General features: G+C 39.7%; 1 protein-coding gene across 1 annotated transcript in view; it reads right to left on the minus strand.

Moving 5' to 3' along the window:
• Nucleotides 1–12,632, minus strand: part of FRAS1 (Fraser extracellular matrix complex subunit 1) — a 426,196-nt gene that overhangs the window by 193,778 nt on the left and 219,786 nt on the right. Inside the window, exon 18 of the mRNA XM_058722162.1 lies at nt 11,267–11,443. Within this exon, the coding sequence (XP_058578145.1) occupies nt 11,267–11,443 (177 nt within the window). The remainder of the gene's footprint in view (nt 1–11,266; nt 11,444–12,632) is intronic.

Here is a 12,632-nt window from a genome sequence, read left to right on the forward strand (position 1 = left end):
TCTATTAGCACAAATCACAGTAAGAATTTCCCCCCCAGTACTTTCAAAATCACTGAGAAAATATTTCCTTTTCAAAAAACAAAAAAAGAATAGGTAAGCAAATATTAAAAGGAAGGGTACACATTAGCCCATTATGCAAGACACGTTTAACACAAATGAACGAAGCGGCATGTAATCAAAAGTCAGGTGGCAATATTTCAAAAATCAGCTAAATTATACTGTCAACATAAAGCTTTCCAGGATGATTTGGGGAAGCAACATACTTCCATATTTAAATATACCTATGACAATACCAATATGTTTATATTAGACTTTACAAGATTGCTAAGATCCCTAGCTCTTCTTCTTATACCTCCCTAATAAATAGGAAATCAAAGCATATCATTGTGGAACTGAAAACTAGGGAATATGAATTAATGCCTGTGAGCACACAACATATTTTATTTCATTCCATTTGGTCACAAAGTCAATGTGATAACCTGGCTCAATGTAAGTAAAGGTTATTTTTGAATTCATAAAACAGGAAAGCAAAGAGGACAAATAAGTTGAAAGATTGATGGGCCAAGAATTCCACAAGAAAGTCCCTTTGTCACCCACTAGATTTTAGAAATTTAAATATCACCACATCAAACCTTAGAGCTGGGGTCATTGGAAATGTTTAATAACCAAATGGATAATGAGCCTGTTAGTTGCCGAGGGGCACAGAGGGAAAAGGACACACTGGGTGGCCACCCTGTCAAAGGATTTTTTTTTCCTTTACAATGCTCTGTTTCTGTAAGTACAGGCATTTGTACCTTTAAAACAATCTCACAAAATTTCAATTCTGCACCAGTTTGGGAAATGTCTATACTCTTTCAGTGACTTTAATGAGGCTCTATCATTCTATGGAATCTGCTTTCATAGCAGGAGTTCTGGTTTGAAGTCTAAGATCCTTCAAGGAAGACTAACTCCATTATAGGGCATATATGGAAAAGATTTGAAAGAAGTTCTATGAATAATTTCCCCACGTACTACTACATTTTTAGAGAGTGACTTTCCAGTTGATGGCTAAGTGTATTTCTGAAAAAGCATAACTGAGCAGCTTAAGCACTAAAAGTGTTGGCATTAAAACTGTCCTTAGATGATTGTAAAGTCCACTGAACCGGACTCCAGAAAAATATTACCTAAAACAATTAAAACATATCAATTTTTGTTCTGTTATATTCTACTCTCTTATTCTATTCTACCCTATCCCCTATTTAAATTTCAAACAACAAACATACTACTTTTTTTCTTTTCAGTGATATAAAAAGTGGTTCAGCATCCCTAATTTTATATCATATAAAATTTCCTGGCTTTTCATGTCAAAAACAATTTTTGAGGTAGACTTCTCTTGAATTATGATGTAAATATCAAAAATCCTCTAGGAAATACAGTAGGAGTCCTGTGACAAGGGATGAAAACTGAAATGAATTAAGTCAAATAAAATCAATCTCCTCCTTTCCCTCACCATCCTCTTCTTCTCTTTCTTCTTCCCTTTTTTAAAATGAGCTGATTTAACTTATCCCTCCATTCCTCCCCACTCTCCCACTAGATTAAGAACCACTTAAGAGTAAACATCATATTTTTTCCATCTCTGATCATAGTAGTACTGTAGTACTGATCATAGTCCCTGTCCCTGGCGTGTCCTAAGTTCCCAATCAATGAATTCCTGCTGATTGAATGGGTGGGTAGGTAGGTGAGCCAGTGGGTGGATAGGTAGATGGAAACACTGGCAACACATTCTTCTAATTCTCCCATCTCTCTGATCATTTCCCCTCAGCCTTTCTCTGTTTACGTCAGGATACTGGAGCTTCCCAAAACGGCAACCTCTGCCCTTCTTCTCACTCTAAGAAAACTTATTCATGGCTTTAATGATGACCTCCATGCTGGTGAGTCCCAAATTTATGTGCACATCTCTGGCCTTTACTCTGAACTCCAATTACATAAATCTGCCTAAGGGATATCTCTAACTTGGTGCTTCACTGGTGTCTCATATTCCTTATTTTCAAAATACTACTCATCATCCACTTCCAAGCTCAGCCCATATAGACTTAATGCAAATTATGGCATCACATTCCATCTGCCCAAAATTGCAGCTCTTATCCACCCCCAATTTTACAACCAACCCACCACATTGTCTTTCTTTTTTATTCCCTGCCTCACTTGGCAGTCCCACCATACACCAAGACACCCATGCTGAAAACCTTAGACTTTTACTTTTCCATCACCACAACCCATCCAAGACTCTGTCAAATATCATAAACTATGTCAAATCTATCCCAGCTTAACCATCCCCATGACCCTTTGGTGCAGACCTTCAATATCATTCATGATGTGGATTAGTGCAGCAGCTTCCTAACCAGTCCCATTGTTTCTCCGCATTTACCTGTTGCACAAGTAAGGGATTGATTTTTATAAAATGCAAACTGACCAGATGATTCCCCTATTTAAAATATTTTAAAAGTTCTCCAGTACCCAGAGTGTCAATTCTAAACTCCTTAGCGTAGCACATAAAGCACTTCATGATGTGACTCATCCCTATGTCTCCACTTTCGGCTTTATACTGCGGGAATACCGAATGCATCGTACTTCTCCAAATAAGTCATGCCTTTGCACCTGCTGTTTCCTTGACCTGGAATGCTCTTTCCCACCTTCTTCCCTGGTGAACTACTAATTCTTCAACAGGCTGATGATGTAGTTTTCTCTCTGCAAATCTTTTCTCATACTTTCTCTCTCCCAGACAGAGTCAGTCTCCTCTATGCTCTTTTGCGGATAGAAAGATGAAAAAGATATAGATCATGCCTTAAGAAAAGCACGATCAAGTAAGGGAGACTGACATCTGAACAAGCAATTAAAAGAACATGGTACACACTGTTGTAGGGGCCAAGGGCGGGCTACTTGTGAACTTGTGCCTACTGCCATTACAGTTGGGGAGCAAGAAATTTCCTGTCCCCTCAAGGTCCTTCTAGCTGGCCTAAGAATCAAACTGACATGAGACAGAATAACAAGAGAAAATCAAATTTAATAGTGTATGTACGGGGAATCCATACAGACACTGGAATTCCAAAGACATGCAAAATGAAGTATATATGTTATCTTAAACTAAGGAGAGGGGTTAGGGGTCTGAGAGCTCAAAGAGAAGACATACAATCCTCAGGAAGATTAAAGACAGTAAATGTTAGGTAAACCAATGTTTGCTGGGCCACTCAGAAACAATGGGACATACAAGGACTTTGATCAAATAGATCTTGCTAGGTTCTTCCCTGTCTATCATACCCAATTTATATCATAATGTAGTTATCTACGGTCATAGCTCTCTTCCTGGAGCAGGTCCTCTATCTAAATTCTTTTTAGGCAGGCATGGGGAATGTAAAGAGATTTTCCTGAATCTGCTGGGTTTTGATTGCTTTTTAACTGAAAACAGTCTTTATGCCAAAGTGGCCCATCTTAGGGCAGCCTGCCCTTGGCCCCTACAACAGAATGTGTATCACGTTCTTTTAATTCCTTGTTCAGATGTCATTCTCCCTTACTTGAGCATGTGGTCCTTAAGGCATGGTCTATATCTTTTTCATCTTTCTATCCCCAAAGTTGAGCACACCCATGCTATAAAAACTAGAAGGGGAAAGTGAAAAAGATTGAATATTACCAGAAGGCATGCATTTATACAGCTTATGTCAGCACTCTGGGGACTACATTAAAGAGTGTTGCTTAATATAGATGCCATGTATTTTATTCAATTAATGCAAGGGAATCCCAACTTCATAAATAATAACATACTCTTAAGCGGAGCAGGCAGACTCCTGCCCATTTATTTCTTTAATTAAAGCTCTTTGCCTTAAGGCCTTTGGTGAAACTTAGCAACAACTAAATAGATCGAAATACAAACAATGTACTTTTTCTTCCGATTCACCTAAAGCATGTTAATTAACTGACCAAAATAATTGGTGAATTTCCTATTTAAAAAGAAAAAAAAATGGTGTTCTAGTCCAAGATGGTGACATGGGAGGCTCCTGAACTCACTTCCAACTCACACCAAATCTACAGTGACACCTGGAACAATTCCCTCTGAAAGAAATTCAGAAACTAGTTGAGGGACTCCTAAATATCAGGCAAATGAGAAAAAACCTGTATGGAAACAGGCAGGAAAGGCTGGGACACTCTTGCCATAAACTCCACCCCCCTGCACAGCACCATACAATCAGGAAGGAACTTCCAGTTTCTCCCTGAGGAATGAAGGGTTTAGAGTCAACATGTGATGCCCCAGCTTTTCAGAGTCCGCTTATGGGATGGGTCCCCAAAACCCTAGCTCTGAAAGCCAAACGGGCTTGAATCCACAAAACCCATAAGACTATATAGCAAGTAAAGAAGTATTTCTTAATGCGCCCACAAAAATTGGTGGCAGTTATTCCCCCAGGGCTCAGTACAGAGACTGGAAGTCAGAAAAGCCCATTCTCCCTGTCTTTCCCAGAAAGAGACCTATTTACATACCTTAAAAATTGTTGGCTAAGGGTCAGGCTTCTAATTTAACACATGCATAGAGGCCTACTGACTGCGAGCCTCCTAGTAGACCTGGGAGGTGGACACCATATTTGTGCTTTACCTCTGCCTCCTTCCAGGTCATTTGTGTCTTCCTGGAAGGCACTTACACACATGCTTGGCACTCCCTTGACAACCTGGCTCTGGTGGTAAGTGAGATTAGAGTTCACTGGTTCAATGGGACTATAGCAAACAAAGAAACAGTTCTTAACTGGCTGGCTATCACCCCATGGCTCAATGCAGAGGAAGCAGACTGAAATACCCATCCCCCAGTGTTCCCTTCGAAGAGGTATATTTGCATGATTTAAAAGCTGCTACTTGAGGCTCTAGTGTTGGTCAGCCATCATCTTGGCTGCTAACTGAGATCCTCCCCTTTGGGACACTAACAAATCTTACGTAGCACACCCTCAACTCCTAGAGGCTGCTAAGAACAAAGAAAATGGCATAGACAACCACAAAGGGTTTGAAAAACACTCAATGGCTAGGGCTGGCTGAACAATAAAGGTACAGAGAACAAACTGGTCGTTGCCAGGAAGGAAATGGGTGACAATGCTCAAAAGGTGTAAACTTCCAGATATAAGATAAATAAGTTCTGGAGATATAATGTGCAGGATGGTGACTACAGTTAACAATATTGTATATTTGAAAGTTGCTAAGTGGTGAATCATGATGCTGTACATCTTAAACTAACAAAATGTTCTATGCCAATTACATCTCAATAAAACTAGAGGAAAAAAAAAAATTTAAATTGATACCAAACCTGTACTGACATGTGCTTCCTGCAGTAAGACCCAGCCTAAGGAGACAATACTATCTTCAAGACTGAAAAAGAAGACCTGGAAAGATTTGGTTGCTAAAACTTCCCTGGGGCACCTGGGCAACTCAGTCAGTTAAGTGTCCGACTTCAGCTCATGTCATGATCTCGCCGTCCATGAATTCGGGCACCATGTCGGGCTCTGTGCTGACAGCTCAGAGCCTGGAGCCTCTTCGGATTCTGTGTCTCCCTCTCTCTCTGTCCCTCCCCCACTCACACTCTGTCTTTCTCTGTCTCTCAAAAATGAATAAATGTTAAAAAAATTTTTTTAATAAAATAAAATAAAATAAAATAAAATAAAATAAAATAAAATAAAATACAATATCTCTTATGTTTAATCTGACTAGAGCTCCATGATTATTCTAAGTAGAATGAGCAGGATGCCAATGCAGGAATGGGGGCCACTGGGATGGTTACTACCTCTCCATTCCTTGTTAAAGCAGTGTGCCCACCGACATATTACATCAGAAGACATGTAAGTAAAATTCATTATTGCAGTACAGAGTTCACTTTTAAAAACTTGCAATTCTCTCAAAATCAGATCATCTTGGACCCTCTTGCTGAATTGTGTGGGAACTGAAAGAATCCATCATTCATTTGCCACAGAATTGGGGCAATTACATGGCTAATCTAATCACCCTATGTTCGGCTCCGGTCCTGGTCACCATTGCCAAGCTGTTGACATGGTGATAGAGCTGCATCATTAATTGAGATGGCCTGGCCTGAAATTAAATTGTAAGGCTCTAGTGTGAAATGAAGAACAAAGGATACAGGCTCGGAAGGGAACATTTCCTGAGCAACCATGGCCTGTATTAAAGCCTAGGATACTCCATTGCTAAATCATTCGTTAGTTAATTCCTTCTAAGTCTTCCTTTCTTCGTCTATAAAATGGGAGTAAATGTAAACTCACAAAATTTCTAATAAAATAATTGGTTGTAAGGAACTTATAAGCCATGAAGTGGTGTGTGTGTGTGTGTGTGTGTGTGTGTGTGTATACACACAAGTATGCGTATAAATAACTGTAAGAAAATATGCCAAAAGATTAAAAGAGGTTATCTCAAGATTGAAGGGTTATAAGTAGGATTTACAGATAAAATAAAAGATACCTAGTTAAATCTCAACTTAAGATAAACAGCGAATAGCATTTTAAAATATCCCAGGCAAGGGGCGCATGGGTGGCTCAGTCGGTTAAGTGGCTGACTTTGGCTCAGGTCATGATCTTGCGGTTTGTGAGCTTGAGCCCTTGTCAGGCTCTGTGCTGACAGCCTGGAGCCTACTTCAGATTCTGTGTCTCCTTCTCTATGCCCCTCCCCCGCTCACACTCTGTCTCTCTCTCTCTCACACAAATAAATAAAAATTAAAAAAAAAAATTAAACTGCTTTAGTTAGAAAGAAGGATACCAATGATAAAATGATATACTTGCCCTTCTTAAATTAGAGGCTTGCTTACTCAACTATAGTCCCTGGACCAGGAGCATTAGCCTTATCCCAGATCTACTAAATCTGAATACACATTTTCACAAGATTCCCAACAGATTCTTATGAAAAGCTCTGATGTAGACAGACTGCAACTAAAAGCTAAGGTTTCAAAATAGCTGAACCCTTTAAAAGAGAGAAAAAATAAAAACAAAACATCTCAACAAGAATGGAAGGAAAATCTGAAAAGGAATTTAGAGATCTGCCTGATCCTAGGAACATTCGTAGGAAAGAGGAAAAGCCTCCCAGTGACAAGAGCTCCAGGTCCTTTGTCCTGTCCATCCACCACGGGCTGCACAGTCACTAAATGCCCCCAGGAGGTATCCGTCTTGGGAATTACCATAAGAATGGCACTCCTGGAATTGTACAACATAGCAACCTCCTACCCACCTCTACCCTGGGGACTTCATATGGATTCATGGAACTCACGGAGGCCTGGAAAACCAATTAGGATAGATGAATAAAAAAGTAAGGGATAATATTATTTCACTTTTATGTGGAATTTAAGAAACAAAACAGATGAACATATGGAGGGGTGGGGGGAAGAGAGAGGGAAATAAACCATAAGAGACTCTTAAAGATAGAGAACAAACTGAGGGTTGACAGAGGGAGGTGGGTGGGAGATGGGCTAGGATGGGTGATGGAAACTAAGGAGGCACTAGATTGTGATGAGCACTGGGTATTATATGTAAGTGATGAATCACTGAATTCTACTCCTGAAACCAACACTGCACTGTATGTTAAGTAACTAGAATTTAAATAAAAATTTGAAAAGAAAAAAAAAAGTAAAGTATAGTTTTTTGATGTTTGAAAGTTTTGGAGGAATTGAGTTTTTATTATTTTATTTGTGCAAGGGAGCTGATGGGTATTTCCTGGGTTTTTTTAATGAACTAGAATCTGTCAATGCTGACAGAATCAGTTAAATAGGTGAAATGAACTCTGGATAACATTACTGAAATCCTTCTTTGAGTTAATACTAAGTACTAAATGTTAATACTAAATGTTAATATTCAACAAACATGCACAGTTTGGGTTGACTACTGAAAATGCCTCCACATTGTCTTTCACAATTAGTAACAGACGGTCTTTTGTACCAGCAATTCTAGCCACATTTTGCAAACACAGAGGCTATATGGAAAAAAAAAAAAGCATTAACATCAAAGCTCCATCTTCTAAAGTACCCAAGTTCATTTTTGAGCATGAGCCAAAATCACAGGACAAACACATGCAGGTGGCCGTCCCCAGCTCACCAAAGTATTTCTGCTTTGGAACGCACATCAGCCCAACTCTTTCTCCCCCTCTCTTATCCCACTGTGGGCTTCACAGCACAGACCACTACCCAAGTACCTGACATGGGTTTTGTTGCTACTGTTGTTATTCATTTCATTATTACCTGTTTCTCTCACTAGAATATAAATTCCACAACAGTAGGGATTTTGTCGGACTCATTCTTGAGTGTACCTCCAGTGCCCAGACAATGCCCAGACAATGCCTGCCACCCACGGCCCACTCAATAGAAATCCGGAAAAGGAATGAATAAAAACAGACTGCCCTTGAGCTACTCATCAACAAGGTTCTCTTTGGTCACTGTTTGTTAATTTTGTATTTTTTCGTCCTTCAATCATAGTCTTGGATGTTAGTCAAATATCTCAAGTAGTTTTGTTTCATCTTCCACAAGATAATTCCTGGGTTTGTCATGTAGCTCTGAGTAGAAACTTTCATGATAACTTCTGACACCACTTCAGACTCTAAGTAAATTGCTTCTTCCTATAATGCATCTGCTTCTCGCTTTCATTAGCTGCAGTAATATTCTAATCACTCTGTACTGCAGTCTCAGAGAGAGGAAGAGGGAGAGTTCCAGAAAATAGTTGTTTTTCTCTTTTTTATAGAAAGGCACTTGAGATCAAAAGTGCTGCAAAATAAACTCTCAATGGTACAGCCACAAAAAAACTCCAACCCTTTGAAATGTTCTGCACAGAAGCAAGGGCATTTCTGGGAATGTGCGAGAAGGAGAGCCCAGTGCAATCTCATAGGGCTCTCAAGCCTGACTTCATAGACAACACTTCGGCAGAATCAACAATGGAACAGATTGGGAGGAGGCAAAAAGGTTTCCAAAGATATGAGATGAGTGACAGGAAACACATCAGTCAACACACTTAATACTCAGATAGGGTTGGAAACAATTGGTGGTTGCACTCAAGTTTCCCAATGGGATCTTGGGCAACTCAATTAACCTTTTTCTGCCACATTCCCATCACTTATAAATTGAGTACAACAATCTACCTAGCAGAGATTGCGCAAGGATTTGGTAATAAATGTGAGTAGATAGCTATATGTGTGATACCTAATAATATTATGTTAACTAGCATAAAATCACGGGGTACAAGGGACTATAGAGGTCAATCTAGACCTTTCACATGGGGCCACAATTAAACCACTCTACAAGGATTAGACTCTAATCCTTTTAAAAAAGGTGTCTGTATAAAGGGATTCCCAGAAAACTCCCCTTTGTCAAGGATGCTTCCTTAAATCCTGCAGCATTTTACTATGCTGTGCTTTTGCCTCTTCAGCAACCATAACACGGTAGCCCCCAGGTTTAGGGCATAGATACTGGAGTCAGGCTGACTTAGAATCCACTGGACTCTCCTCTATGCTGGCTATATGACTTTGAACAAGCTACAGCCTTAACTTCTGGAAGCCTCCATTTCTTCTCCTCTAATACAGTTGTCCCCCTGACCCCATAAGGCACCACAGCTATGTGAACAACAAGTAAGGCACTTCACTTAGCGTGTGGTTCATGGTGTGTACCAAATCAACAGTAGCATTATATTCTGGCTGAATAACCCTGGTCACTCCAATATTTATTTACGACTTAACTTTACAAATGTTAATTTTTGTTTCTCTTTTCTGATCCCTCTTCAAATTCCCTATGTTTCACTTTTAATATAGTGTCCAAAATTATAGGAAGAGGCTAACTATGCTGAGTAGCCTGGGAAGATTTCTTCTTTATTTCTCCCAGGATCAGAGGGGAAGGCTGTATGGTGTGTGCCTTGGGAAGGCACTGGGACTCTTAGTGATAAAGATTCCTGTATTTCAGAAGTGGTTGTGGAAACAGAACCATGAGAGTTTAAAGGACCACAGAGAGTTTAGGCAATGCATATGTGAGTAGGAATCAGTGTATTTAGAGAGTAAAGACCCTTCCCCTAATTTCTGGGCACTGTGTAACTTCCCTGAAGCCTGGTGCATCCCAGGGAGCAGGGGATTACCTCTATAATGTTCTTGAGTACCTGAGTATTTGGACTGAGATTTATTACAGTTGAGCATGGGGCTTTACAATTTGCCAAGAACTTTCACACTCCTAACCTCCTTTGATCTTGGCAAAAAGTCTGTGAAAGATAGTTATCCCTATACTAATGCTGTGAATGCAAAGTGTCAGAGAGCTTAATTGTCTGGCCTGGGGTCTCTGTATTCCAAATCTACATACTTCCTACCATTCCATAGGACTCACTGTGTTAAAATCTTTTAACTTAACCTTGAAATCCATCATTTCCATGTGAGAGTACCTTCCAATGTAAAATTGGATATTGTAGGATACAAAATTGAATCTGCAGCATGCTTAACAGTTATGTGGTAAAAATAAAAACTCAAACTTATGCACAGGAAAAGACTTGGCTATATTACAGCAAAATGGTGAAAGTAATTACCCAAGTGGTAGATGGTGGTAGATGGTGGGCAGGTTATCTTTCTACATTCAAAGTTTCCTTTAATGAACATACATTATGCTCACAATGAAAAATATAAGTATTGATTTTTTCAAGTAGCTTGAGAGTCAAATATACCCAACAGCAAGGCAACTTTGTGTAAGAGCAGAGAGGGGCCTCCCCTACTTCCCCCCAAAATTACACATCTCTCCCCTTCATCTGCTCAACCACTCATAGATGATCCAGCTATTGAGTCAAATTATTCAAGATGGCATCAATTCTCTGTAGATGCTATGCTAAGGAATGGCGGGAGTCACTTCTAAATTTTGACAGAAGTCCAGATTTTGCCCTGAAGGGGCCAATTCATATTCAGAGTAGCAAATTGGAAGAAATAATAAATGGAATTCTACCATGAGCACTGGGCCTTTCTTAGCTACTCATACTGTCTCTGAAATAATTCCTGTCTGGAACTTCTTAGAATGTAACTTTAGGGACAGTGGGGTAAATGGAACCAGCTTTTTAAGATCATCTATTATTCACCAAGGGAAGGAGAACATGAGTGGGATCTCCTTTGCATGTCGGTCTTCTCCATCCACAAGTATCCTGGAACAGTTCTTATGTGAAAACAAAGGGCTTCTGGCTTTGGTCCCACCTCCCAGGATCTCTCCAGAGCAAAGGCCAGAAGCTACCTAACATTTCCTCAAATCATGCTTCCTCACCTTCACAAAGTCCAGTGTTCTCCAAGTAAAACTGGGCTCTACATTGGGACAGGCACACGCCAGAGGTGATGTTCGCCCCAGACAGCTGCTCAACTTGCAGTCCTTCATCAGGCTTCTTACACTGGGCACAGTGAGAGGGCTCTGGACCCACACAAGTGAGGCAAGAGGAATGACAGGCTGCCATTAAGAGTAAAATGCAGAAAACAATCCAAGGGTCACATATATGCTGCAACCAAGGGGAGTCCCTAATTAAATCTAAACTACTTAGAAGAGTTCACCTGATACATCTTACCAGAAAATTACCTTCTAGTGTTCTATACACAGCACAGAGTGATAATATTCATGAGAGGCACAGTGAGGGTAATGTTAACTGGTCACATCTCTCGGGTTTGTAAAGGCTGTCAAGCTAGAGTATGAAAAAAACAGCGAACTGGACAATATTGGCTTGGTTCTCCAGATACACATTCACTGAATGATGTTTTAATATCATGGCCTCAGTTTTTTATTGAAGATTTTACCAGGCACCCACACAAAGGCCATTACTGTATTTTTTGCAAAAATGGTTGTTACGTTATTGTCTACCGTGTCATCCATCACCCACCGTACAGGTGTCCAGGCAACAGATTTTTCTTAGAACTTATGTGAGGAAAGGCTGCTTTTCTAGACCAGGAAGAGTCAGTCCCCTTTGGAGGAGTAACAAGAATTTGACAATCCATCATAGTTTCTTATTTTCCTCGGCTACAGGTTGAAATCAGAGCCAGATAGAGTACTGGAACTATTTCATGCCCACATTTTGATATAATCAACTCTTTACAAGGGCTCTTTAATATACTAAACTTTGATACAATTAATTCCAGAAGTGTTCTTTAAAAGATTTTCTAAATTTTCTTTTGCAGAATATTTATTATAGTTACCCTATTTTAAATACGTTTTTTGGGGTAACTATTCTCAAACTCTTTTCCAAGCTGCCCTACCATATAAGCAAACATACATTAATTTCACTTAATTAAAGTGTTTGCTCCCAGTGTTATAGTTTCAAAAGGCAATGACCCCACCCTCCCAATGAGCCCAAAGCCTTTTTGGCTAACAGCTATTAAAGAGTTTCCATTTCACTCAGCCAGAGGCATTGCTACTAACTCAGTTTGCTCGGCTATATCATTAACAAAAAAAATTCTTCAGGGAAAAACAAACTGAAGGCAAAAAAATTAAAACAACAACAACAACAACAACAAAAAACCCAAAACATTAGCAATTCTAAGAGAACAGGAAGAAGGAGTAAGAGTTTGGTTTCATCTTAACGTACAGTAAGGGAAATGACAGTCTTCTCCAGGATGGCCTGAAAAATCATGAACTTTTGGGTGTCATC

This window comes from Neofelis nebulosa, chromosome 3 (assembly GCF_028018385.1).
Source record: "Neofelis nebulosa isolate mNeoNeb1 chromosome 3, mNeoNeb1.pri, whole genome shotgun sequence".
Classification (NCBI taxonomy): Eukaryota; Metazoa; Chordata; class Mammalia; order Carnivora; family Felidae; genus Neofelis; species Neofelis nebulosa.